The sequence below is a fragment of the Miniopterus natalensis genome, chromosome 20, assembly GCF_054644295.1.
Source record: "Miniopterus natalensis isolate mMinNat1 chromosome 20, mMinNat1.hap1, whole genome shotgun sequence".
In the NCBI taxonomy this organism is placed as follows: Eukaryota; Metazoa; Chordata; class Mammalia; order Chiroptera; family Miniopteridae; genus Miniopterus; species Miniopterus natalensis.
In genome coordinates this window covers 8670071-8693835 of record NC_142100.1, presented here as the reverse complement: position 1 = coordinate 8693835, position 23765 = coordinate 8670071, and the positions used below count along the sequence as shown (strand labels likewise).

Here is a 23765-nt window from a genome sequence, read left to right as displayed (position 1 = left end):
CGCAGAGAGCGAACCCGAAGGCCTCCAGCTACTAGCAATGCACGAATATTGGTTCACTACTCACAACGAAAAGGAAGCCCCACGCTGTCTCGATCCCCATGGACTAGGATGTGGCACTGACGCTCTCTCTATCCTGTGACTCCGGCCCAGGAGGCCCTGACCCCTCCTCCCGAAACGCCCCGGCTGTGCTGCAGGAGAACCGCCAGCCAGGCGGATGAGCCTGAGCGCTCGGCCAGCTCTGTTCACTGAGTTACAGAGGAGGATGCTAACAACAGGAGGGGCTGCGCGTGTCTGTGGGGGGGGAGGGCGCAGTACATGAAGCTCTGTCCTATCTACTCAATTACTCTGTCAACTTGTACTAAAATCTAAGGTCTATTATTTATTTTTTAAAATAATAAAATAAAACCGTCACAACCCAGCAACTGCGCAGCGTCAGTTCCCAGTGAAGCCTGTGCCGGTCACGCCCTGATGGCAGGCCAGGAAGGAGACATGACTGAGATAAAAGAGAAAGCACAGTCCATGTAAAATGTCAAAACATGTCAAGTCGAGCAGGCCTGCTCATGGGGATGCGTGGGGCCTGCGGTCAGCGTCACACTGCGTCACCCTGGAGCACTCCTGAGTCGGCCTCCACCTGGGGAGCAGCGGCCACATCCCTGCTCCCTCACACTCTCTCCGGAGAGTGGTCTGTTCTAACTGGTCTTGATCCCCAGGAAGACCACTGGCCACACTACCTCAAGGCCAATCCACGCCCTGTCTCCTTCGGCTCTATTAGGAAAGACAGCTTCCTGCCTCTGTGCTTCCTTCCTGGTCTACTCACAAAGCCCAGTGTACACAGTCCATCTGCGTGACCAGAACCGGTCAAGCCAGCTAACCAGTCCAACGGCTACTCCATGTCTAGCCAGTCCGCCTGGGTCATGTGGACATCCCATCCTCAGAAGAGATACACAAGATTCTACATTCAAAAGTCACCTCCTCCAGGAAGCCCTCTCAGACCTTACAAGGAGCTTTCTGGGCTCTGAGCCTCCCACTCATCCGAAACGCCCTGAAGAGAGCACTAGGACCTGCTTGTCCCTCTGTCCTGTCTCCGAGTAAAATGCCCAGTGCCCAGAAGGCCTTCTGCCATGAATGAAATGAAGGTCTGACACCAGCCTGTGAGCTCAAGGTGGGCACCTTCTCAGATGCTGCCTGGCTTCCTCAGTGCCTGAGGACAGCAGGGGGGCAGAGCGCCCACAAAGCAGACGTTCCCATCTGCAGTCGTGGTCAATGCCCCAAGCTCTGCCCGCCTTTGACCTCCGCCAGCCTGGCTCAGGTAGGGCCCTGCTGCTTATCAAGTCTGTGAGAGAGCGAGTCCCTGACAGCTTTCAAACTGGCCCTAAAGGTGACCCCAACCACCTAGCCATCCAGGGCTGGTTGAAACCTATTCATATTTTGAAGCCCTAACCCCAGTATCTCAAAATGTAGTTGGAGACAGGGCCCTTAAAGAGACAAGTAAAGTTAAATGAGGTCATGTAGGTGTGCCCATTCTAATCTGACTGCTGTCCTTCTAAGAAGAAATTAGGACACGGACAGAGACTCTGAGAGTATGTGTACACAGAGAAAAAGCATGTGAGGAAGGCAAAAGGGCGGCTACCTGCAAGCCAAGCAGAGAGGGTGCAGAAGAAACCGACCATGGCAATATCTTGACCTTAGACTTCCAGCCTCCAGAGCGCTGAGAAGTAAGCTCTGTGATTTAAGCCACCCGTCTATGGTATGTGGCATGGCAGCCCTAGCAAACTTATACGTCACAGTCAAGCAAAGAAACAGATGAACCTTAGAAACAGCAGTACTCAGTAACAGGAAAGACTCTCACAGAAATATACATGATTTTATTCACATTCTGAATCTGTATCCCCCATCTACGTCAGAATATATGAAACACCAGGAATTCAGACATAACTTAGAGAAATTATAAAATAAAAATATTACTCTTCTAAAAAGAGTCACATAAAAAATGTGCTTATATAAAGAACAAGTTTCTCCGACTTTTAAAAGTTCAAATTATAAACTAGCCTCTGATGTAATATATCCACCACATAAAATAAGGTGTACTGGTAACCTAAACTAGTGGTCTCCCAGCAGCGTCACCTGTACACACTCCACGGAGGCCCCTCCCGGATGTTGCAGGAGGTCTGAGAAAGGTCAGCCAGGCATGTTCCTGGGGCAGGAGGCCTTGGGTGCCCGACTAAACCAACCAGGGCAGCTCCACGGTTACATTTTCTCACACTGAGGTTCGATGCATACTGTTTGATTAAAAATTCCACTGGGTTGTTTTATTTTATTACGAAAACCAATGGACTAAGCCATTATTCCAGTTATTCAAACTTAAAAATCGGGATAGTAAAGGGATCTGATCTTCAATTATCACATACAGCAGGTCCTGGAATGACATCTTTTCATTCAATGTCATTTCATTTCCTTATAAAGTTGATGAGGTGGCACAGGAATGTAACTCTGCTTACGTCAATCAGTCTGTGGTAAAACTAGCTTTGTTATACATCATTTTACTTAAAGTCGCAGAACCTACTGACCTACTGTACGTGGAGTAAATTACGATTATCTCCCTCTCTCAACAGAGTATCTGAGGAGAGATCGGCATATGCTCACAATTTTGAAACACATAACACAGGTAAAGACTGTCACAAATAGCCTGAAGGGTAGTTTTTCCCAGATACTAGGTCTTCGTCATCACAAAAAACCAAACATCTGGTAACAGCAATGTTTCCACCAGCAAACCCAAATGCTTTGCAGTGCACAGTTGCTTAATCTTTCTACAGGACAGAAAACTGAGGTAGAGAAGGTTAATAACAGGAGAGGAAATGTAGAAGTCAGGCTCGGTGCTCTCAGGTGATGACACTGAGCACACCTGAGTCCCTAGTCCACCACTTACTGACTTGGCGTCTTAGGTGTTTATTAACCCTCTCAAAACTGTATCCTCTCCATAAAATGGGGGTAACAACTATGGTGAAGCTTTAGGAAGATTAAAGAAAACATGTATGAAGAGCCTCACAATACTTTGCACATAGCAGATGCTTTAGCACCTGCCCTCCCATTCACGCCTCCCTGCAATAAACCATAATAAGACTCACTTACAAACAGACTACTGTTTAGGAACAGCAAGGAAGAGAGAATTGTGTGGATTCTTTCCTTAAAGTATTAGATTCCCTTTTTAAATGAAGTCTGACAGTGACATTGAAGACCTGCTCCTGGTTTTATGGGTGTTCCACCAACCCAAATCACAGACATATTCCAACATGACCTAAACAGATATGACTGCCTTTCCAAGACCAACCAGTATTTTTTATATAAAAACTCTTTCATTATCAATTACAAATCAACTCTTGAAGTTAATAAAACCTGTATTTATTTTAAATAATTTGTTTTGGCAATAAACTAATTTTTAACTAGTTATTTTATTCTATTTTTTTAAATTTAGTTTGTTTAGGCAATAAAACTAATTTGTGTGTCTCTAAATAAAAGATTTAGGAAGATAAATCTATGCCTAGCACAGACTCAATACTTAATGCATGTTTGTTACATGAAAGAAGGGAAACCTAATATTTTTACAATCATAGAACTGAAATACTGAGATGAAGTAGAAGAAACTAAAGTCCAAAGAAAGCATGTGACTTGTCCAAGATTATAAGGTAACAATATTAGACCAAAACATAACTGTCATTTTAAAGCCAAATATATTTTTTATCCAATCTGTGACCCTAAAGTTTATATCTCATTTCCATGAACACGGAGAACTGACCCTTTAATAGAAAAAAGATAACCCCAGTCTTCCATTTACTTTTATATTTAATCAAAGGTACCAATTATTCCCAGCAACCTAGAAATCAGAGCACAGATGAAGGGGGACCCCAACTGTACAAACAAATAATTTGTAGGGTAATATGGATATCATTTTTCTGGTATTAATCATTAGATTAAACTGCTATAGATATTTCTATAACAGATAAAGGGAGATTAGCAGCAACACAGAGTCACACACAGAGCAACACAGAGCAACACAGAGGCCAGATAATCGCAAAGTGATCGTCAGGCCTGTGATTCTGCTCACATTTTTTAGAAAAGAAGGAGTTAAAAATAACCACAATAGTAACTAGAAAAGAAAATCCAAGTCTAATATCAGCTACATTTTTCTATCGTCTCACACAGAATTCTGATGATAAAGTCTATTGCCAGCACCTGCTGTAAACCAAAACATTACCGAAGGATCAAGAAAAACTGTTCTCTGAACTTCTCCACACCCGATTCTCTATTGCCTACCTGAAATCCATGCTTGCCTCTCCACCACGTGCTTAACACTTTCGGGGGCATGTCAATAACGGAAACAATGTCACCCACCTAGGAGAAAAAAAATTAAGGGAAATGTTTTTAGTCAAATTTTAAACCAACTGTTTCATCTAGAATTTAATCTGAACTGTGGCAAAAGTTTAAAGTACTATTTTACTCTCCAGCTTAATTGTTTCTGAAAAAAACATACACTTCTTTCTGTAAAGAATTTAATCATCTCAACCATTTGTTAAGGAGAGGGTTACGAAATGTAAAGCAGCACAGACTGGGACTCAGTGTCACGTGAGCAGTGACTCCAGAAAGCCAGGCTGACAGCGCAAGATTTCTGAAGGCGAGGCATCGATCATACCATCGTCAATACTTCTGCTAAAATCCTGTTACTGCTGCTACTGAAAGTGACCAGACTCACTTATAAAAGGCAGATATGAATGCTCATGTTTAGAGCAACAGCAGCTTCTATTAATACCACAGCAAGGGGGCACTTGCCACATGCCAGGCACTGTGCTGAGCACTTGACATTATCTTATTTAATCATATAGGAAAGGCCTAACATGTCTACAACTGCTGGGTTACTCTCAGGAAGCGTAAAATCTGCTGACAACTACACTGCTTTCAATAGATGGTACAATAGCTTACTACCTTCACTCTAAAATAAAACTAATGAGCCCGACCGGGCGTGGCTCAGCAGTTGAGAGTCAACCTAGGATCCAGAAGATCGGGGTTCGATTCCCAGTCAGGGCACATGCCCGGGTTGCGGGCTGTAGCTGATCAATGACTCTCTCATCACTGATGTTTCTATATCTCTCTCTCCATCTCCTTTGAAATCAATAAAGATATATTTTAAAAAATAAAATAAAATAAAACTAATGAGTCTGTAGGAACTTTTACAAAATCATAAATATAAAATCACAATAATAGTTTTTAATAGCAGATGTAATGGGAGTTACATTCTTCCATCAAAGCAAGTGATGATCTCTGTGACGGAACAAAGTTAAGTATTTCAGAGCGGTATGACCAATGGACGTGATGCTGCTTTAAGGCTTTTCTTTGTATATTCACGATAACTTCTTAAGTCAGGGAAGAGTCATCTTCACAAAGCCACATTTGCTAATGGACTTGGCATCTTTCAAGATCTACATTCCTTTGGTATAGAACCCAAAACTTAAGTTTGAGAACAGTTCCAATTCTACACAGTAAAACTGTATACCCTTGTTCCTTAAGCTGAGGAACGGTCAGCATTTTGGTTTGTATCTCTCATCAGCCAATATTAAAGGAAGAAATTTAATTCCCTCCTTTTGCATCTGAAAGTAAGAAATGTTGATTTCTCTTCTTCCCTGCCCATTAGCTCAATCTTTGAACAAACAATGAGAAAAAAAGTACCATTGGGTATCGTTTTTAGGTGCTAAATAAACAGACAAAGAAGAAAAGACTGAGACCTGGCTCTCAAGAAGCTAAGAGACAAACAGGGGAACAATTATGATTGCATGTAATTAAGTGATGCGTCAGTGATAAGCCCTGAGAATGGTTCAGAATGCCATTAAGTCCCGACTTCTGGGGGACGTGTATTTGCATGGAGTAGGGAAAGGAGAGCAGCAACGACTTCTCAGAAGAAATGGGAGACGCTGAAGCTAAAATTTTCAAAGATAAGCGCAGTCATTTAAGTAAAAATAGATGGCATGCCAGGTTAAGAGATAATGGGGTATAAAAAAAACTGGTGCTTTTAATTAAAAAACGATTAACACAGTTAAGGATGAGGCTGGAAAGGTGGCAGGGACCGAGCCAACAGGGAAGCAACTTTAGGCATTTACCTCTAAGGTCAGCTCATCGGGGGCCCGGGCGGTGTACCTCTTGATGACATGCGCAGCGCCGACTGCAGGCGTGTTGATGGACGATTCTTCATGCACCAGGAGGTGGTTCCCCTTATTATCAATCTACAGCAAAAGACGTGCCGTGAGATGGCGAAAGACACGGGGCTCGCAAAGGCTTCTTGGACATTCAATTTGATTTAGGAAAACTATCACCCAAAGAGTATTTTTTTAAAAAACACACATCATTTATAGAATACTTAAAATACGCCAGTCACTGTGCTGTGCACATAACACAGGATTTAAGTTAATCCTCAGAGCTCGAAAAGGCACTAATTGTCATCATTTAAAGATGAAGATGCTAGAGCTACAAGTTGCAACGGATAAAATAATCTGTCCAAGATCACACAGACAAGAGTGAAAGTGCCAAGATCTCAATGCAAACGGACTGGGCTCTAAGTTCTACAGCTTTTCTACTTCCCTTCCTGCCTTCCAGTTTCCAATGCAAATTAAGGAAAAATACCTAACATAGTCACTGGGTACTGTATCCCAAGGCTTATTCCTTTTTTCTATTTCGTTTATTCCACATACAGGCGAACTCACATGATATTTGTCTTTCGCTGCCTGACTTATTACACATAACATAGTAATTCTAGGTTCATCCATGCTGTCACAGATGGTAAGATGTCATTCTTTTTTATGGCTCAGTCACAGTCCCCTGTGTGTACGTACCATTCAACTAGCAACGGATAGCTGGGCTGCCTCCAGACGCTGGCTACTGTATGTAAGTAACGCTGTAATGAGTGTAAGGGCGTGCATATCTTTTCTAATTAGCGCTTTGGGTTTCTCTGCCTAAATAGCCAGAAGAAGAATTTCAAGGTCATATTTTTAAATTAATTGCAAGGTTCTATTTTTAATTTTCCAAAGAATCTCCATACTGTTTTCTATAGCGGCTGCAGCAATTTAAAATCCCACCAACACTGCACAAGGGGTTCCCTGTTCTCACCGTCCTCGCCAGCACTCGTTGCTTTTGATTTATTGCTGATGGCCGCCCCCACAGGTGCGAGGTGAGAACTCATTATGGTTGGAATGTGCATTTCCCTCATGACTAGGGTGTGAGCATCTTTTCATTAGTCTACTGGCCATCATCTGTCTTTAGAGAAATGTCTATTCACGTCCTCAGCCCATTTTTTAATCAGAGCGTTCTTTCATGTTGTTTTCTTTTTTTGGTGTTAACTTGAAGGCTTCCTGATACATTTTCGATATAATGTGTTGTGTGGTTGGCAAATATCTTCTCACATTCAGTAGGTTGTCTTTTCACTTTGTTGATGCTTTCCTCCGCTGTACAAAAACGTTTTAGTTTGACGCAGACCCATTTGTTTATTTTTTCTATTGTATCCTTCCCTCAAAAAAAGGTATCCAAAAAATATTGCTAAGAACAATGACAGGAAGTTATTGCCTATGTTTTCTTCTATGGGTTTTATGGTTTTAGGTCTTACATTTAAGTCTTTAATCCATTTGAGCTTATTCTTCTATACGGTGTAAGATGTCTAGTTTCTCTCTTTTTTTGCATGTCTGTCCAGTTTCCCCAGTACCACTTATTGAAGAGACTGTCTTTACCACACTGTATATTCTTGCCTCCTTTGTCATGGATTAACTGACCATATAGACATGACTTTATTTCTAGGATCTCTATTTTATTCCATTGAACTATGTCGCTATTTATAACAGTAAAATGCTGTTTTGATTATGGCCCTGTAGTATAGTTTGATGTCAGGTAGCATAATACCACCAACTTTGTTATCCTTTCTCAATATTGCTTTGGCTATTGGGGTATTTCTGGTTCCATATAAATTTTAGGATTATTTTTACTAGTTCTGTAAAAAACCCATTGGTATTTTGATAGGGATTGCACTGAATCTATAGATTGCTTTGGGCAGTGTGGACATTTTAACAATGTTAATTCTTCCTATCCATGAGCACAGTATATGCTTCCATTTATTTGTATCTTCTTGAATTTCTTTCTTCGATGTCTTACAGTTTTCCAAGTGTAAGTCTTTTTCACCTCCTTGGTTAAATTTATTCCTAGATATTTTATTCTTTTTGATGCAACTGTAAATGGAATTGCTTTCTTAATTTCTCTTTCTGATAGTTCATTATTAGTGTATAAAAATGCAACCAATTTCTGAATATTAATTTGTATCTTACAACTTTACTGAATTCATTTATTAGTTCTACTAGTTTCTTGATGGAATTTTTAGGGTTCTCTGTGCAAATAATGACAGTTTTACTTCTTCCCTTCCAATCTGGATGCCTTTTATTCTTTTTCATGTCTAATTACTATGGCTAGTACATCCGATATTATGCTGAATAGAAGTGATGAAAGTGTACATCCTTGTCCTGCTTCTAATATTAAAGGAAAGCTTCCAGCTTTTCACCACTGAATATGATGTTAGCTGTAGGTTTGTCATATATGGCCTTTATTATGTTGAGGTATGTTTGTTTCCTCTATCCCCACTTTGCTGAGAGTTTTTTTGGTCATAAATGGATGTTGGATTTTGTCAAATGCTTTGTGTCTGCATCTACTGATATGATCACGATTTTTATCTTTGATTTTGTTTATATGGTGTATCCCATTAATTATTTTGCAGATATCGAACCAACTTTGCATCCCAGGAATAAATCACACTTGATCGTGGCACATGACCTTTTCAAGTATTGCTAAATTCGGTTTGCTAATATTTTGTTGAGAATATTTGAATGTATGTTCATCAGGGATATTGGCCTCCAATTTTGTCTTTTGTAGTGTCTTTGTCTGATTTTGGTATCAGGATAATGCAGGCCCTCGTAAAATTAGTTTGGGAGCCTTCCTTCCTCCTCAATTTTTTTGAGTAGTTTGAGAAGGACAAGTATTAATTTTTCTTTGAATGTTTGATAAAATTGCCTGCCAAGCCATCTGGTCTAATATCTGTTTGTTGGCAGTTTTTTCATTACTGATTTGATTTCATTAGTAGTGATCGATCTGTTCAGATTTTCTGCACCTTCCTGATTCAGTCTTGGATAACTGTATGTTTCTAGGAACTTATCCATTTCTTCCAGACTGTCCAATTTATTGGCATATAACTGTTTTTAGCATTTTCTTATAATCCTTAGTATTTCTGTGGTGTCAGATGTCGCTTATCCTTCATTTCTAGTTTTATTTATCTGGGCCTCTCTCTTTTAATCTTGACGCAGTCTCTTTTGCCATCCCTTTACTTTCCATGTGTGTCTTATGACCTGAAGTGGGTCTCTTATAGGTAGCATATGCATGGGTCATGCTTGTTGTGCATTCAACCATTCTATGTCTTCTGATTGGAGCATTTAGTCCATTTACATGTGAAGTAATTACTGACAGGTATTTGGTTACAGCCATTTTATTAATTGTTCTCTGATTGTTTTGTAAGTTTTCTGTTCCTTTCCTATTCTCCTGCTGTCTTCTCTTGTATGTTGATGACATTCTATAGTGTTACGTTTAGATTCCATTGTCTTTTATTCTTATATATCTTTGTGGTTTGAGGTTACTGTGTGCTTCATATATACCAAACTATGCTTATGGCAGGCAGTCTATTTTACATTGATGGTAGCTGAAGTTCAAATACATTCTATAATCACTACAATTTCTATTCATCCCTTCCATGTTTACATGTCATTATTTTTTACTTGTTTCATGTGTGTTTGTGTGTATCCCTTAATTTTTTGTTGCAATTACACATGATCTTCCCACTTTTTGCCTTTTAACCTTTATAATAGCATTATAGTCGGTTGGTTCAGTGCTTTTACTAAGTGTTTGCCTTTGTCAGTGAGAATCTTTTTCTTTCTTATATCGTCTTACTCACATTTTTTATCTTTTCTACTTAAAGAAGCCCCTTTAACATTTCTTGTAATAATGGTTTAGTGCTGATGACTTTTTAGTTTTTTCTTCTCCGGGAAACTCTTTATCTCTCCTTCCACTCTAAATGATAGCCTTCCTGGGTAAAGCAATCTTGGTTGTAGGTGTTTGCTTCTCATCACTGAATATTTCTTGCCAATCCTTTCTGGCCTGCAGTGTTTCTATTGAGAAATCAGCTGACAGTCTTATGGGAGCTCCTTTGTAGGTAACTAACTGCTTTTCTCTTGCTGCTTCTAAGATTCTCTCTTTGTCTTTAACCTTTGACATTTTAATTATGACGTGTCTTAGTGTGGACCTCTTTGGGTTCATCTTTTTTGAGACTCTCTGCACCTTCTGGACTTGTGTGTCTTTTTCCTTCACCAGGTTAGGAAAGTTTTCAGTCATTATTTGTTCAAATTGGTTTTTAATCCCTTGCTCAATCTCTTCTCCCTCTGGTAGCCAGCCCTATGATGCAAATGCTGGTATGCCTGATGTTGTACCAGAGGTCTTTTAAGTTATCTTCATTTTCTGAAATTCTTATTTTTCTTTGCTGTTCCAATTGGGTGTTTTCTGCTGCTTTGTCTTTCAAATCACTGACTCAATCCTCTGCTTCATCTAATCCGCTGTATGATTCCTTCTAATGCAGTCTTCATTTCAGTTATTGTGTTCTTCATTTCTGACCAGTTCTCTTTTTTTATCTCCGTTTTTACGTTTTCTATGTCTTTGTTGAAATCCTCACTGAATTCATCTATTCTTCACCTAAATTCATTGAGTCTCCTTATAACCAGTGTTCTGTACTCTATATATGGCAAACTGCTTATCTCATTTCATTTAGTAGTTTCTCTGAAGTTTTGTCTTATTCTTTTATTTGGGACATTTATTTCTGGTCTCCTCATTTTGCTGACTCCCTGTGTTTGCTTTTAAGTATTACGTAGACCTGCTATGTCTCCCAGTATTAATAGAGTGGCCTTATGTAGAAGGTGTCCTGTGGTTCCCAGTGATGCAGTCTCCTTAGTCACATAAGCCAAGTGCTCTGGGGATGTGCCCTGTGTAGATTGTGTGTACCTTCCCATTGTATTTGAGCCTCAATTGCTGTTCATAAGCCAGTGAGTGGGGCTGGCCCTCAGGCTAACTGCCTTTGAGGGCTGACCATGAATACAGTGAATAAGCTACTGTGCAGGAACTGAGCCCATAGAAAGCAAGTAGCTTTAGCAGGGCTCAGGTGGCTGCTGAGTAGTCCATCCTTTGAGTGCATCATTTGTGGAGAGGGGTGAGTGGTGCTGTGGTGTGCTCTGAAGCTGGACACCAGGTGTGTTGTTTCTGGAGCCTCTTAGGAGGGGCTTTGGTGAAAATCAAGGTCAGCCATCACTTGTGCTGTGCTTAAAGCCACTTGGTGGAAGGTACAAAATGATCTAGATTTTTTGCCACTTGTGTTGGGTTTGAAGGTGCTAGGGAGAGGCTACACTGTGTACTGAAGTTGGCTGCCACTTGTGCTGGCCTTGGGACCCTTTGGTGGGTACCACAGCGTGAGTTAAGACCAGCTGCCACTTGTACTGGACTTGTGGGCCACTTAGTTGAAGTTACTTCCCAGTCTAAAACTGGCCACCACTTATGCCAAGTGTGGAGTCACCTGATGGGAGTTACAATGCAAGATGAGAATTGTTGCTGCTTGTGCTGGCCTTAGGGGTCACTTAGCAATAACTACGAAGCATGCCAAGGCTAGAGCTGCTTGTTTGTGGTTTGTAGCTGCTTGTTTGCAGTTTGTAGAAGTTTGAGATATTTTGGGAAAGTCCATAGCATGAGTCAAGGCAGGCTGCTTAGGTAAAGGAGTCGCTTGGGGTGGGATCTCAGGATATCACTAGGACAGGAGAACAGTGTTAGCCAGATTAACTGCCTCGAGTTCTGCCACAATAACCCTGGTCCTGAAGTTAATCAATTTATTTCCTTCCCATATGTCCCTGGCACTTTCCAAGCTGTTGCCCCTGTGCTGGAGCTTATTAGCTCAAGTGAGTTTGTGAGTGAATGAGTCTATGCGTGGGCCCTTTAAGAAGAGCACCCTGGTCCCTTTTTCTTTCTCAGATGCAATCCCTGCTGGTTTTCACAGTAAACTGTTATCGGGGCTTCTCTTCCTGGCACTGAAACTCTGGGCTAGGGAGCCCAGTGTGGGGCTGGGACCACTTGCTCCTAAGGGGAGACCTGCAGAGCTGAGATATTCCTCCCAATTCTTAATCACCACACCAGGGGTGTGCGACCTGCCCGTTCCACATCTCCACCCTTCCTACCAGTCTCCACATGGCTTCTTTTTTGTATCCTTGGTTATAAAAATTCTTTTCAGCTAGTATTCAAATGGTTCTCAATGATGATTGTTCTATAATTCAGCTGTAATTCTGATGTGGTCATGGGAGGAGGTGAGCACAGAGTTTACATGCTCCACTATCCTGACCAGAAGTCACGCAAGACTTATTCTTAAATCAGTTCCTTTAAAAGGCTAGTAGTATCTTATTCATAAATAATTTTTAAATATTTTCAATTACTAAGTAAACTGAAAATATATACACACCTTTCAAAATGTATACATTAATATATTAAACACCAAAATAACAGGTATCATTATGACTCATAGAACAAAATCAAAATTAGTTTCCTGGATTATCAAAGAATGATTTGAGATGATAACAAATTATATGTTATTGTGTCACATATAAATCCTTCCAAAAGATAGAATAAGTTCAATTTCTTTGATTTCTAAAACTTAATACCTATCAAAATGAAACTAATATTGAATTTCTTAAGTAGATAATTTAAAAATAAACCTTACAAAGAGGTGAATTAGATAATACCTCCATCCAAGTAAGGGCAGGTCCACAGTTGATCTTGTTGCCGGCAATAGCTGAAAGGCGGGACAGGTAAGCCATAAGCATCTGTGTGACGGACTGGAAGGAAAGAGAAGATTCAGTGGTAACTCAGAGTGAAGATACTCTACTCTCTGCAAGAAGAACTGCTGTAAATGGGTTGTTTCAAGGCAAAAAGCAAATCTGCAGGTTTTTTTCACATTTTAACAGTTACAGAGGATTCTTCACAGAGCCAATAGTTCCATGAACTGAAACTACAGGCACTTACACAGGAATTCCCTGTCTTGTATAGAACTTTGACTTTTAACCCCTCATCATCAGGGGACAGACTATTTTATAGCTTCTAATTTTACTGCTTTTTCTTCCTATTTCTGTATTGGAAATATAAAAGATAATGATAGCAAAGACATACTTAGCTTCTGCCCAGCTTCTCCCAACTACCCTCAACCTCTTTCTCCATGACATGCTGCAATTTTCCAGCTGCAGCACAACAGCCATGTTCACACCATGGGCCAGCTGATGGGTCCAGGAATATGACACAGCACCAACCAGCCTAACAAGAGTTGATGCAGGAATTAGGAATTATGATACAAAATTTTAGCGCAGTCTGGTTGCTGTCTTAAAACAAAAATGTGGGACCTTTTGGTAGTGACCATGTTCTGAGACAGTGTGACAGAGAAAAATGCAACAGAGAGACATAGATGGAAAACGGAGAGAGAGACTTCTGGGTTTTCCACAATACAAAAGAATCTGTGGTTTTACGATGTTCCCGAGACTCTGCTGTAGTGTCAGTTCTTGCATGACTGATGATGTTGCTCCTTGGCCCTATATACTTAACTGCCTTGGAATTAATTACACAATTGAAATGGCTTCCCCTCAGGACATGGAAGATATTTGGCACTGTTCTCAAGCATCCACTGTAGCTGCCGAGGACTCTAATGCTGATACAATTCTTGTTCTTTTGAGAAAATCTGTTTTTGCTCTCTAGAAGCTTTTCAGGTTTTCTCTCTGTTTTGGCATTTTGAAATTTTACTACAGGTTTCTAGAAGTATGTCCTCTTACTCATGATATTAGCACTTAATGGGACCATTTAATCTGAAAATGTGCCTTTTTTATCTTTAGGGGATTTTCTTATATTAACTTTTAGTGACTTCCAATGAAAACACAGTACGGACTCCTCAATTTATTCTCCATGCTTCCCAGCCATTTTTCCCCAACTTTTTATCCCTTTGGGGCTGTATTCTTACAAAGCTTGATCTTTCAGCTCACTAATTTTCTCTTCATCTCTGTTGGTTCTGTATGTAGTCCAGCTATTCAGATTTACTATAATTAAAATTCACTTAAATGACCATATGTTCATTTCTAAGATTTCTGATTTATTTTATTTTTGTAAAATTCTCTCATTCCATGAACGTGATGGCTTCGCTTTCTCTCTGAGTATACTAATGCTCCTCAAAGCCCTCTGCTTGCTCTTCTCAGTTATTCTGTTTACAGACGTGCACTTCTTAACTGATGGGGATGTTCTGAGAAATGCATCCTTAGGCGATTTCATCATTGGGCGAACACCACAGAGTGCATTTACACAAACCTAGGTGGTACAGCCTATTGCTCCTGGGCTACAAACCAGTACAGCACGTTACTACTGTACAAAACAACACGAGATTAAATCAAGCCCAAGAGAAAATGATGCAATCAAGAGACACGGCAAATATGAGACGAATGAGGCTGCTGCCTGCATAACACGGCACACTGTTTTCCAGCAAACAATTTTCAAGCAAAAAGAGGACACTCTAAAACAACGATAAAACGTATATTATAATAAATACATAAACCAGAAATATAGTTGTGTATTATCACTATCAAGTATCATGCACTGTACACAATGTATGTGCCATCCTTTTATGTGATGGGCAGCGCAGTAGGTCTGCTGACACCAGCATCACCACAGGCACGTGAGTAATGCACTGAGCCACACTACGGCAGCTGCTGCGTCACAAGGCCACAGAAATTTCAGCCCCATTATAATCCTGCGTTCCCCTGTCGGCCGAACGTTGTCACGCAGCACGACTGCTGCTATTTTTACCTATAAGAGCTCTCGTTTATCTGTCTTCTGCAGTCTTCTTGTACACGTAGTTTATGCTGTATTTTCTTGTCCTCATAATTCTTATCCCATCTACTTTCAAATATGCCTCACAATTTTTTATTCCCTGGTGGTTCTTTTGATTTTCTGATGTTATAAAAAAAAAAAAAATCCCTTCCCTTTTAAAAAATTTCTTTAAATCTTCTATATTTTTAGTAGAAATATTTGGCAGAAGTGCAGGTGGATGCACAGACCTAGCCTGCCATCACAAACTAAGCAAAGAGTGTTGTTTTATTATTTATCTATTTGATTATTACTGAAGTCAATGTCTTCCCACATTTTTGCTTCAATATTTTATATTCCCTTTGGAGAACACTCTGCTCATATACAGTGCTCATTTATATATTGCAATATGAGGTATTTTTGTTATAAAATTATACATTGAACCTATTTTACTAAACATCCCACACAGCATTACTAATTTTTCAGTCATGAAATAATTAAATAATCCCAGGAATCATCCTGTGTGTTCATTATAAGCTTTTATTTGGTAAACAAGCAAAAATTTCTGCTAACTTATATATAGTAATTACCTCTGGACTGTCCTTCAGGGCATCAGAGCGGGGAAGCTCTGCGAGCTGGGAGAATCGTCGGTCATAAATACACAGATGAAGATGTTTGTCAAGTACTCGAAAATCTTCATAACTTCTTTTAACAATCCAACTTTTGCCCTATGGGGAAGAAAAAAAGGCTCCTATAATTCGTTTCCATTATGAACCTTATTCTAAAATGGTACTTTATTCAGGGGATTTTATATTTTCTAATGGAAAGCTTCTATTAACTTAATAATAAATAGTTAAACTCCAAAACAATGTAGTGAGTTACATTATATTGGACGGTCAATAGTGGAAAATAAGATCGAGCTCTCACTAACCCTCTTCCTACCACTCATCAAAGCCTACTGGCTCTTTGGGAACAACGCTGTTAGATGTTAAGACAGCATGTGACCCTAACCCTACAGAAAGAACCTTAAAATAATTCTGAGTGAGAGAAAGTAACAAAAACTAAAGAAAAATCAAACCAGGTTATTGATCAGTTACCACGAACATTTTCTGTGACTGAGACTGGAAATACACTAAAAAATTAAAACTACTTAAGTCTTCATCTGTAACAATTCGATATGCATCTATTACCTAGAATGCATTCTCTCTCCCCAATTCTCAGGCTTTCTTCCTTTCCTTGCCCAGTCTCACAGACTCATTAAAAATAAAAATCCACTCATAGAGCATTTTATTACACACTGTCTTCTAATTTTATCTTGAATCTATCACTTCCTATAGCCATAGCTTTAGTAAGGACTGACACCACTTCGTACCTGGAATATGCTAACACTCCTTGCCTGTGATCTCCCCGCTCTCCTCCCCACAAGACAAAACAGAAGGCTTATCGAGCCACACTGACACAGGTCCTTAAAGAGCTCCGGTGGCCCGCCATGACGACAGGTCCTGACAGCAAACCACCTAGTGCTGCCCCTCAATATAATTTTATACAGAGACTTTCATTTCAAACATCTGGAGGGACTCGGAGAATAAGCCTCCGGAGTGACCAGCCACCTCAGAATGGGGACAACGTAGCTCTTCTCCATTTTCCTCCGCCGAATGGGGCAGAAACCGAAGCAATCACTTCCCAGGAGAGGTGCTGAGCTCTAAACACAGGTATATCAAAAACTCCATGGCAAACCTGTCTAAGCCTACTTTGGACTGTGATTCTCCATTACATAGCATCTTCTCTCCGGCAGTCGTTAGAATGAAGTAAGAGAACAGATGTGGCAAACACTTTTAAAGAAAGGTACCCTTCTTTTAAAGAACAGCGTTCCAGTCGCTATTCTACGAAGTGCTAGCGCAATCCCTCTGGAGTGGGGTCCAGGCAATTCTGCAGATCCCCTGAATGATAACCGCTGATCCACGGGATTAGGTCCAAACAGATCCACACCTATCACGGCTCTCACGACCTGGGCCCCGTCTAAATCAGAAGCCCATCGCACCCACTACTCCGCCACGCGCACACTTTGGTTCCTGTTATGCTCAGTCGCTTCCACTTCTCCCACTCCTGAGAGTATGTTCCCACCCTGGCCCCCCGTGATTTTTAAGTCTGTTCTTCCTGCCATATCCAAGTAAGCTCCTCTGCCTTCTTATCCAACAGTCACCTTCAACTCAAAGCTTTCCTAAGTGACCACAGGGGCGTAAAGACTTCTTTCTTCCGCCGGGGTGGCAAAAGTGAAAAAACAAAAATAAACAAAGGCAGGGAAAATAAAGACAAACTTCTCATCACAGAGTTGCAATTAGTTTTTCTTTCACACTTACATATTAAAAATTACGTAACACTTCAAATATGAGAAAAGTGCAAACAATAACAACACATACCTACGTCTCTATCACAGAGATTAAATACACTGCTAACTCATTTCAAAGCTTTGGATTTTTTTTAAGAATGAATTATTACAGACATAACGCCCATGCTCTCTTGTGTTCTCTTCCTAAAGGTGGGGGCTGGAGTTGATAGGCATTGTTATCATGCATAAGTGCATGTTTTATATCTTTACTGTCTAGTAATATGTCCATAAGTAATGTATATTATTGTTTTTAATCTCACATAATCCACTTTTTTTGGAACATGGAGTTTTCACTCAACAGCATGCTGAGATTTGTCCATGTTGACAGAGATAGCGCTATTACTAGACAAATGCTAAGGTGCAATTTACTGGAGAAATAAAACCCCACTTTATTTTCCATTCCCCTAAAGAAGGGGAGTTAATTATTTTATGCCTGGCATTTCTGCATGAAGTGCTGCGATGGAAGTTTGTGAGATATTCTCCACAGGAGCTATCTGCAAAAGGAACTAGTAGATCAATCATAATGTATGACCATCATCAACTTCATTCTAAATTTACCAAACTGGCCCCCAAAGTGGCAATATCAATTTGGTGTGAATTACTCATTCCTAACCGAAAACCTGTTCATTTTCTCCATTAAAATGATGACTTTGTTATACAGGTGAAAGAATAGGAGTTAGAATAAGTGTCAAACAAAATAATTTAAATTTGCATTTGGACAATAAGGTCTAGCTGCCCTCATTCACATATTTTAAATTTATCTAGTCTATCTTCTGATTTTGGTTTGGCCTGCAATGTTTTAAAAATTGTATATGAATACCTTTCAGTACACGACAGCAAAGTTTAATTTGCCAAAGTAATTACTACACCAAACCATTTTCCTTACTTATATCACCAGCAGAAATCCTGAAGCTATATAGATTTACTGAATCCCGAATTAGAGAAACAGCTAAAACTTGACTCTAGACGACCCCATGAATCCTGGCTGATTAAGAATGACATGAAGGACATTAATATAAAGTGCTTAGCAGGGTACCAGGTAATAGAAATGGCTCCATACATACCAGCTATTACTGTTCTTATTAATTTAAGACACTCTTTCTGAACTGAACATATCAGAATTAGGGAACAGTTTCTAAACAAAGACCCCGTGATATATAGCAGAACAGATGACTGATCACCAAAAGTTCAGCAACTAAAAGGACAAAAGAACATTCCCATTGATTACGTTTATGCATATCAGGGTTTCAACCAGGGAAGGGTTAACGTGTCTTCAGAAGTCAGAAGTTGTTTTCTATATTGCCTGAATTATCAGCTTCAGTTTTGGAGAGTAAAATCTTAAACTTAATGTGGAGAATTATATAAATTTTATAAATTATATGTTTTATAAATTTAATGGCTGAAGACACACAATGCTGACACTAATTAAAAGAAAACAGGAGTAGCTACATTAATTTCACACAGAGCCGAACTCAGATCAAGGAAAGTTATCAAGGAAGCAAGGTATTACATACTAATACAGGGATAATTCTCCAAAAAATATGACCATTGTTAATGCTTACAACAGATCATCAAAATATGTGAGACGAAAACTGACAAAACTGTGAGAAGGAAGAGGTGAACCCACTATTACAGTTGAAGACTTTAACATAACCTCTAACAAAATGGACAGATTCAGCAGGCAGAAAATCAACACCATCAATTAAATGCATGTAACGGGACATCTATAGATTACTTCATCCAAACATATCCCTCTCAAGCTCACAGCCAAGAGAGACAACATTTTGGGCCATAAAACAAACGTTAACAAATTTTAAATTTTAAATACAATTTCTGCTCTCAAACCATAATGCAATTAAACTAGAACTCAATAACAAAACGATAGCAAGAAAGTCCCAAAATACTTGTAAGATTAAGCAAAAACACTTCTAAATAACACAAGGGACAAATGAAAAATCCCAAGAGAAATTTAAAACTATTTTTAACTAATGTAAAATTAAAATACAACATACCAAAATGTGTGGGATGCAGCGAAAACACTGCAGGATACTGATTGCACTGAACATATATATTAGAAAAGAAGATCCAAACAATTATCTAAAATTCCATCTTAGGAAAATAGAGAAAGAACAAATTAAAACCAAAAGAAACAGAATAAAAGAAACGAAAAATTAAAGCAGAAATCAATAAATTTGATAACAAAATCAAATGAGATAATCAACCAAACCAACAGTGGTTCTTTGAAAAGACCAATAAAATCATAAAACTCTAGCCAGGATAAGTATGAAAAAAAGAGAATGTAAATTACTAGTATCAGAGGTGAAAAGGAAATATCACAACTAGTTCCTTAAAAATATAAAGGAATACTATCCTATAAATAATTCTATGCCCATAAGTTTCACAACCTAGATGAAATGGACCAATTCCTTGAAAGACACAATCTGCCCAAATTCACACAAGAAATGGGCAATCTGAATAGGTCTATATCTATTAAATAAATTTAATCAGTAATTAATAAACTTCCAAAAGAGAAAGCACCAGGCCAAGATGAGTTCACTGGTGAATTAGAGCAAACATTTAAAGAAGAAATGATACCAATTCTCTACAATCTCTTTCCAAAGGTTGAAGCACAGGGAATACTTCCTAATTCATTCTATGAGGCTAGAACAAGAAAGAAAACCTACAGACCAATCAATATCTCTTGTAAATATCAATGTAAAAATCTTCTACAAAATTTTAGCTAATATAATCCAACAACATGTAAAAATAATTCTACAGAACAATCAAGTGGAACCTATTCCAGGAATGGAAGGCTGGTTCAACATTTAAAAATCAATTAATACAATCCATGACATCACCGGAAGAAAAAAAAATCACAGGATCCCATGAAGAGATGCAGAAAATAATTCCACAAAATCCAACAGGCATTCATAGTAAAATCTCTCAGTAAACTAGGAATAGAGGAGAATGTCCTCAAGTTGATAAAGAACACCTATTAAAAACTTAATCACAGTTGATGTTGAAAAACTCTAAGCTTTCCAATTAACATCAAAAATAAGACCAAGATGTTCCCTTTCACCTCTGCTTTTCAACACTGTACTGGAATTACTAGCTAATGCACTAAGACAATAAAAAGAAATAAAAGATACAGATTGGGAAGGAAAAAATAAAACTGCCTTTGTACACAGATGGCATGATCATCTAGGCAAAACATGCAAAACAAAATTGACAGAAAACTCCTGAAATAAGTGATTATAGTAAAACAGTAAAATTCAAGGTTAATATACAAAAGTCAATTGCTTTCCTACAAACCAGCAATGAGCAAGTGGAATTTGAAATTAAAAACACAATACCATTTACATTAGCATCCCACTCAAATGAAATACTTAGCTATAAATCTAACAAAATATGTACGAGATCTATATGAGGAAAATGCAGAACTCTAGTGAGAGAAATCAAATAACTAAATAGAGAGATATACCATTTTCATGGATAGAAAGATTCAATATTGTCAAGATATCAGTTTTTCACAACTTGGTCTATACATTCATAATGCTATTGCAGTCAAAACCCCAGCAAGTTATTTTTGTGGATGTTGACAAACTGATTCTAAATTTTATCTGAAGAGGTGAAAAACTAGAATAGCTAACAGAATATCGAAGGAGAAGAACAGAGCTAAAGGGCTGACACTATCTTACTTCAAGATTTCCCCCCAAAATGTGATACTGACAAAGTAATAGACAAATACATCAATGGGGCAAAATAGCCCAAAAACAGGCCCACCTAAACATAGTCAACTGATCTTTGACAAAGGAGCAAAAGCAATACAATGGAGAAAAGACGGTCTTTTAACAAATGGTGCTATAACAACTGGACATTCAGAGGCAAAAAGAAATTAATCTAGACACAGACTTTACACCTTTCACAAAAACTAACTCAAAATGGAGCAGACCTTAATGTAAAATGCAAAATGATAAAGCCCCTAGAAGATAACGTAAGAGAAAATACAGATGACCTTGGGTTTGGTGCTGATTCTTTTCAGATACAAAATCAAAGGCACAATCCATAAAAGAAAGAACTGACAAGCTGGCCTTCACTAAAATTAAAATTTCCTGCTCTGTCAAAGACACTGTCAAGAAAATAAAAGGACAAGCCACAGACTTGGAGAAAATATCCACAAAAGACTAATCTGATAAGAGACTGTTATCAAAAATATGCAAAGAACTCTTAAAAATCAAAAATAAGAAAACACACAACTAATTAAAAAATAGGTCCTTAATGGACACTTCACCAAAAAGATACACAGATGGCATATAAGCATATGAAGCTCCACACCATGTCATCAGAGAAATGCAGATTAAAACAACAACAACATACCACTATACGCCTATCAAAATGGCAAAAATCCAGAACACTGATAACACCAAGTGCTGACAAGGATGTGAGGCAACAGGAGGTTTCTTCATTGCTGAAATGGCACAGCCACTTTGGAACAGTTTGTCAGTTTCTTACAAAATAAAACATACTCTAATCATAGGGTCCAACAACTGTGTTCCTTGGTGTTTACCCAAATGAGCCGAGAAGTTAAGTCCACACAAAAACCTGCAAGCAAACGTTCATAGCAGCTTTAACTATAATTGTCAAATCTCGGAAGCAATCTTTAGCTGATGAGTGGATAAACAAACTGTGGTACATCCCGACAATGGAATGCTATTCAGCAATAAAAAGAAGTAAGCTATGAAGCTATAAAAAAAAAAAAAAACAGAAAGGAAACTTAAAATACATATTACTAAGCAAAAGAAGCCAACCTGAAAAGGCTACATTCTGTATGTCTCCAGCGATATGCTGTTCTGGAAAAGGCAAAACTATGGAAACAGTAAGAAAATCAGTGGTTACCAGGAGTTAGTGGGAAGTGAGAGATGAACAGGTAGAGCACAGATGATTTTTAGGGCAGTGAAACTATGCTGTAATGGTGGAAAGAAGATGTCATTATAAATGTATTCATACCCATAGAATGTACAACACCATGAGTGAGCCCTTGATGACAATGGCATGTCAGTGCAGGTTCATCAGCTGTAACCAGGGTACCATGTTGGTGGGGAATGTCCATAGCGGAGGAGGTTGTGCATATGTGGGGGACAAAGGTATATGGGAACCTCGTACTTTCCACTTAATTCTGCTGGGAACCTAAACCTGCTCTTACAAATAAAGTTCATTAATTTTTAAAAGTAATCATGTTCTCTTCCATCTAGGCAGCCTTGCTCACAGAAATAAATATCAACAACCAATCACACAAATGCAGTAACCTTCAGTCTCAAAAAGTAAATGCTGGAGACTGGACTTCAAAGCTCATTTCTTCACATATCAGTGAATTGATTTATTTAAACTTTTAAAAAATGTCTGTGTGCCAGCAAAGGTCTGCTTTTTAAAAACACTTTCATTTGTGAAAGTAAAACCTTAACACATGATTTACAAATAATCTAAAACTATGTTAAATTCACCGAGTAAATGGTAAAAATAGTAAAACATCTCATATTTTTGGCAGCTATAAAAAGACTTTAAATTTCCTATGTTAAAAAATAGCCTTATTCATCCAATTTCCAAGCAGACTGAATAAAGTAAATGATCGGAGTAATTCAGAAAGTCAATTAGTGTATAAAGAAAAAAACAAAACTCATTACAAACATCTGCCTAAATTGTAATTTCCTGCTAATTTCTAACCTTAATAATTATTACTGTCAAGGAATTATTGGTATTCATTGGTAACAAAAGTCAACAATTCTTGACAAGGCTGAAAAAGAAAATTGAGAGATAAAAAGAATACCCCAGTGTGTACAGGATCACATTTCTACGATGCACATGTACAGAGCACCTGAAGAGTGCTAAGCGCTGGAGGAAGCATTGAAGATGCAACGGAGAAAGGACCATCAACCCTCTGATTTCTGCTTTTTATAGTAAACACATATAAAAATGAAATAATGATAGTTTTGTACTAGAAAGAAATAAACAAAAACCTACTTCATTTAGGGTGGTCAGGAAAAGCCTTTCTGAGGATGTGAATCTAAACCGCATCCAGAAAACTGAGAAGGAACTAGACACAGCAAGTGCTCAGTGTGAACAGTCACGGGCTCATCAAAGTCCAGTGCCTTGTTGCAGGAAAGAACTTCATGCCTTAGGAACTGGCTGAAGGCTGGTGTGCCCAGAGCCCAGGAGTGCGAAGACAGTCATGACATGGTGCAGAAGAGGCAGGCAACTCCATGGGGCGCAGGGTCCTCATAGGCCTTGCTAAGCAGTAGTTTGGGTTTAGTTCTAAATACAGTGAAAATCTATTGTAGAGCTTTAAACACAAAAGCAGCATGTTTCGATTTACACTTTACGTCATTTTGGTAGT

General features: G+C 38.8%; 1 protein-coding gene across 3 annotated transcripts in view; it reads right to left on the bottom strand.

Moving 5' to 3' along the window:
- The window catches only part of ARHGAP32 (Rho GTPase activating protein 32), a 215422-nt gene that overhangs the window by 63747 nt on the left and 127910 nt on the right, over positions 1–23765 (bottom strand). For 2 of the 3 annotated variants that reach the window (XM_087828834.1, XM_016204467.2), the window contains exons 6-9: positions 15576–15713; positions 12891–12983; positions 6147–6269; positions 4312–4389 (exon numbers count right to left, since the gene is read on the bottom strand). In XM_087828834.1, coding sequence (XP_087684960.1) covers positions 4312–4389; positions 6147–6269; positions 12891–12983; positions 15576–15713 — 432 coding nt within the window. Of the gene's footprint in view, positions 1–4311; positions 4390–6146; positions 6270–7149; positions 10261–12890; positions 12984–15575; positions 15714–23765 lie in introns of those variants that run through there. The other variant, XM_016204465.2, reaches the window with a different exon arrangement.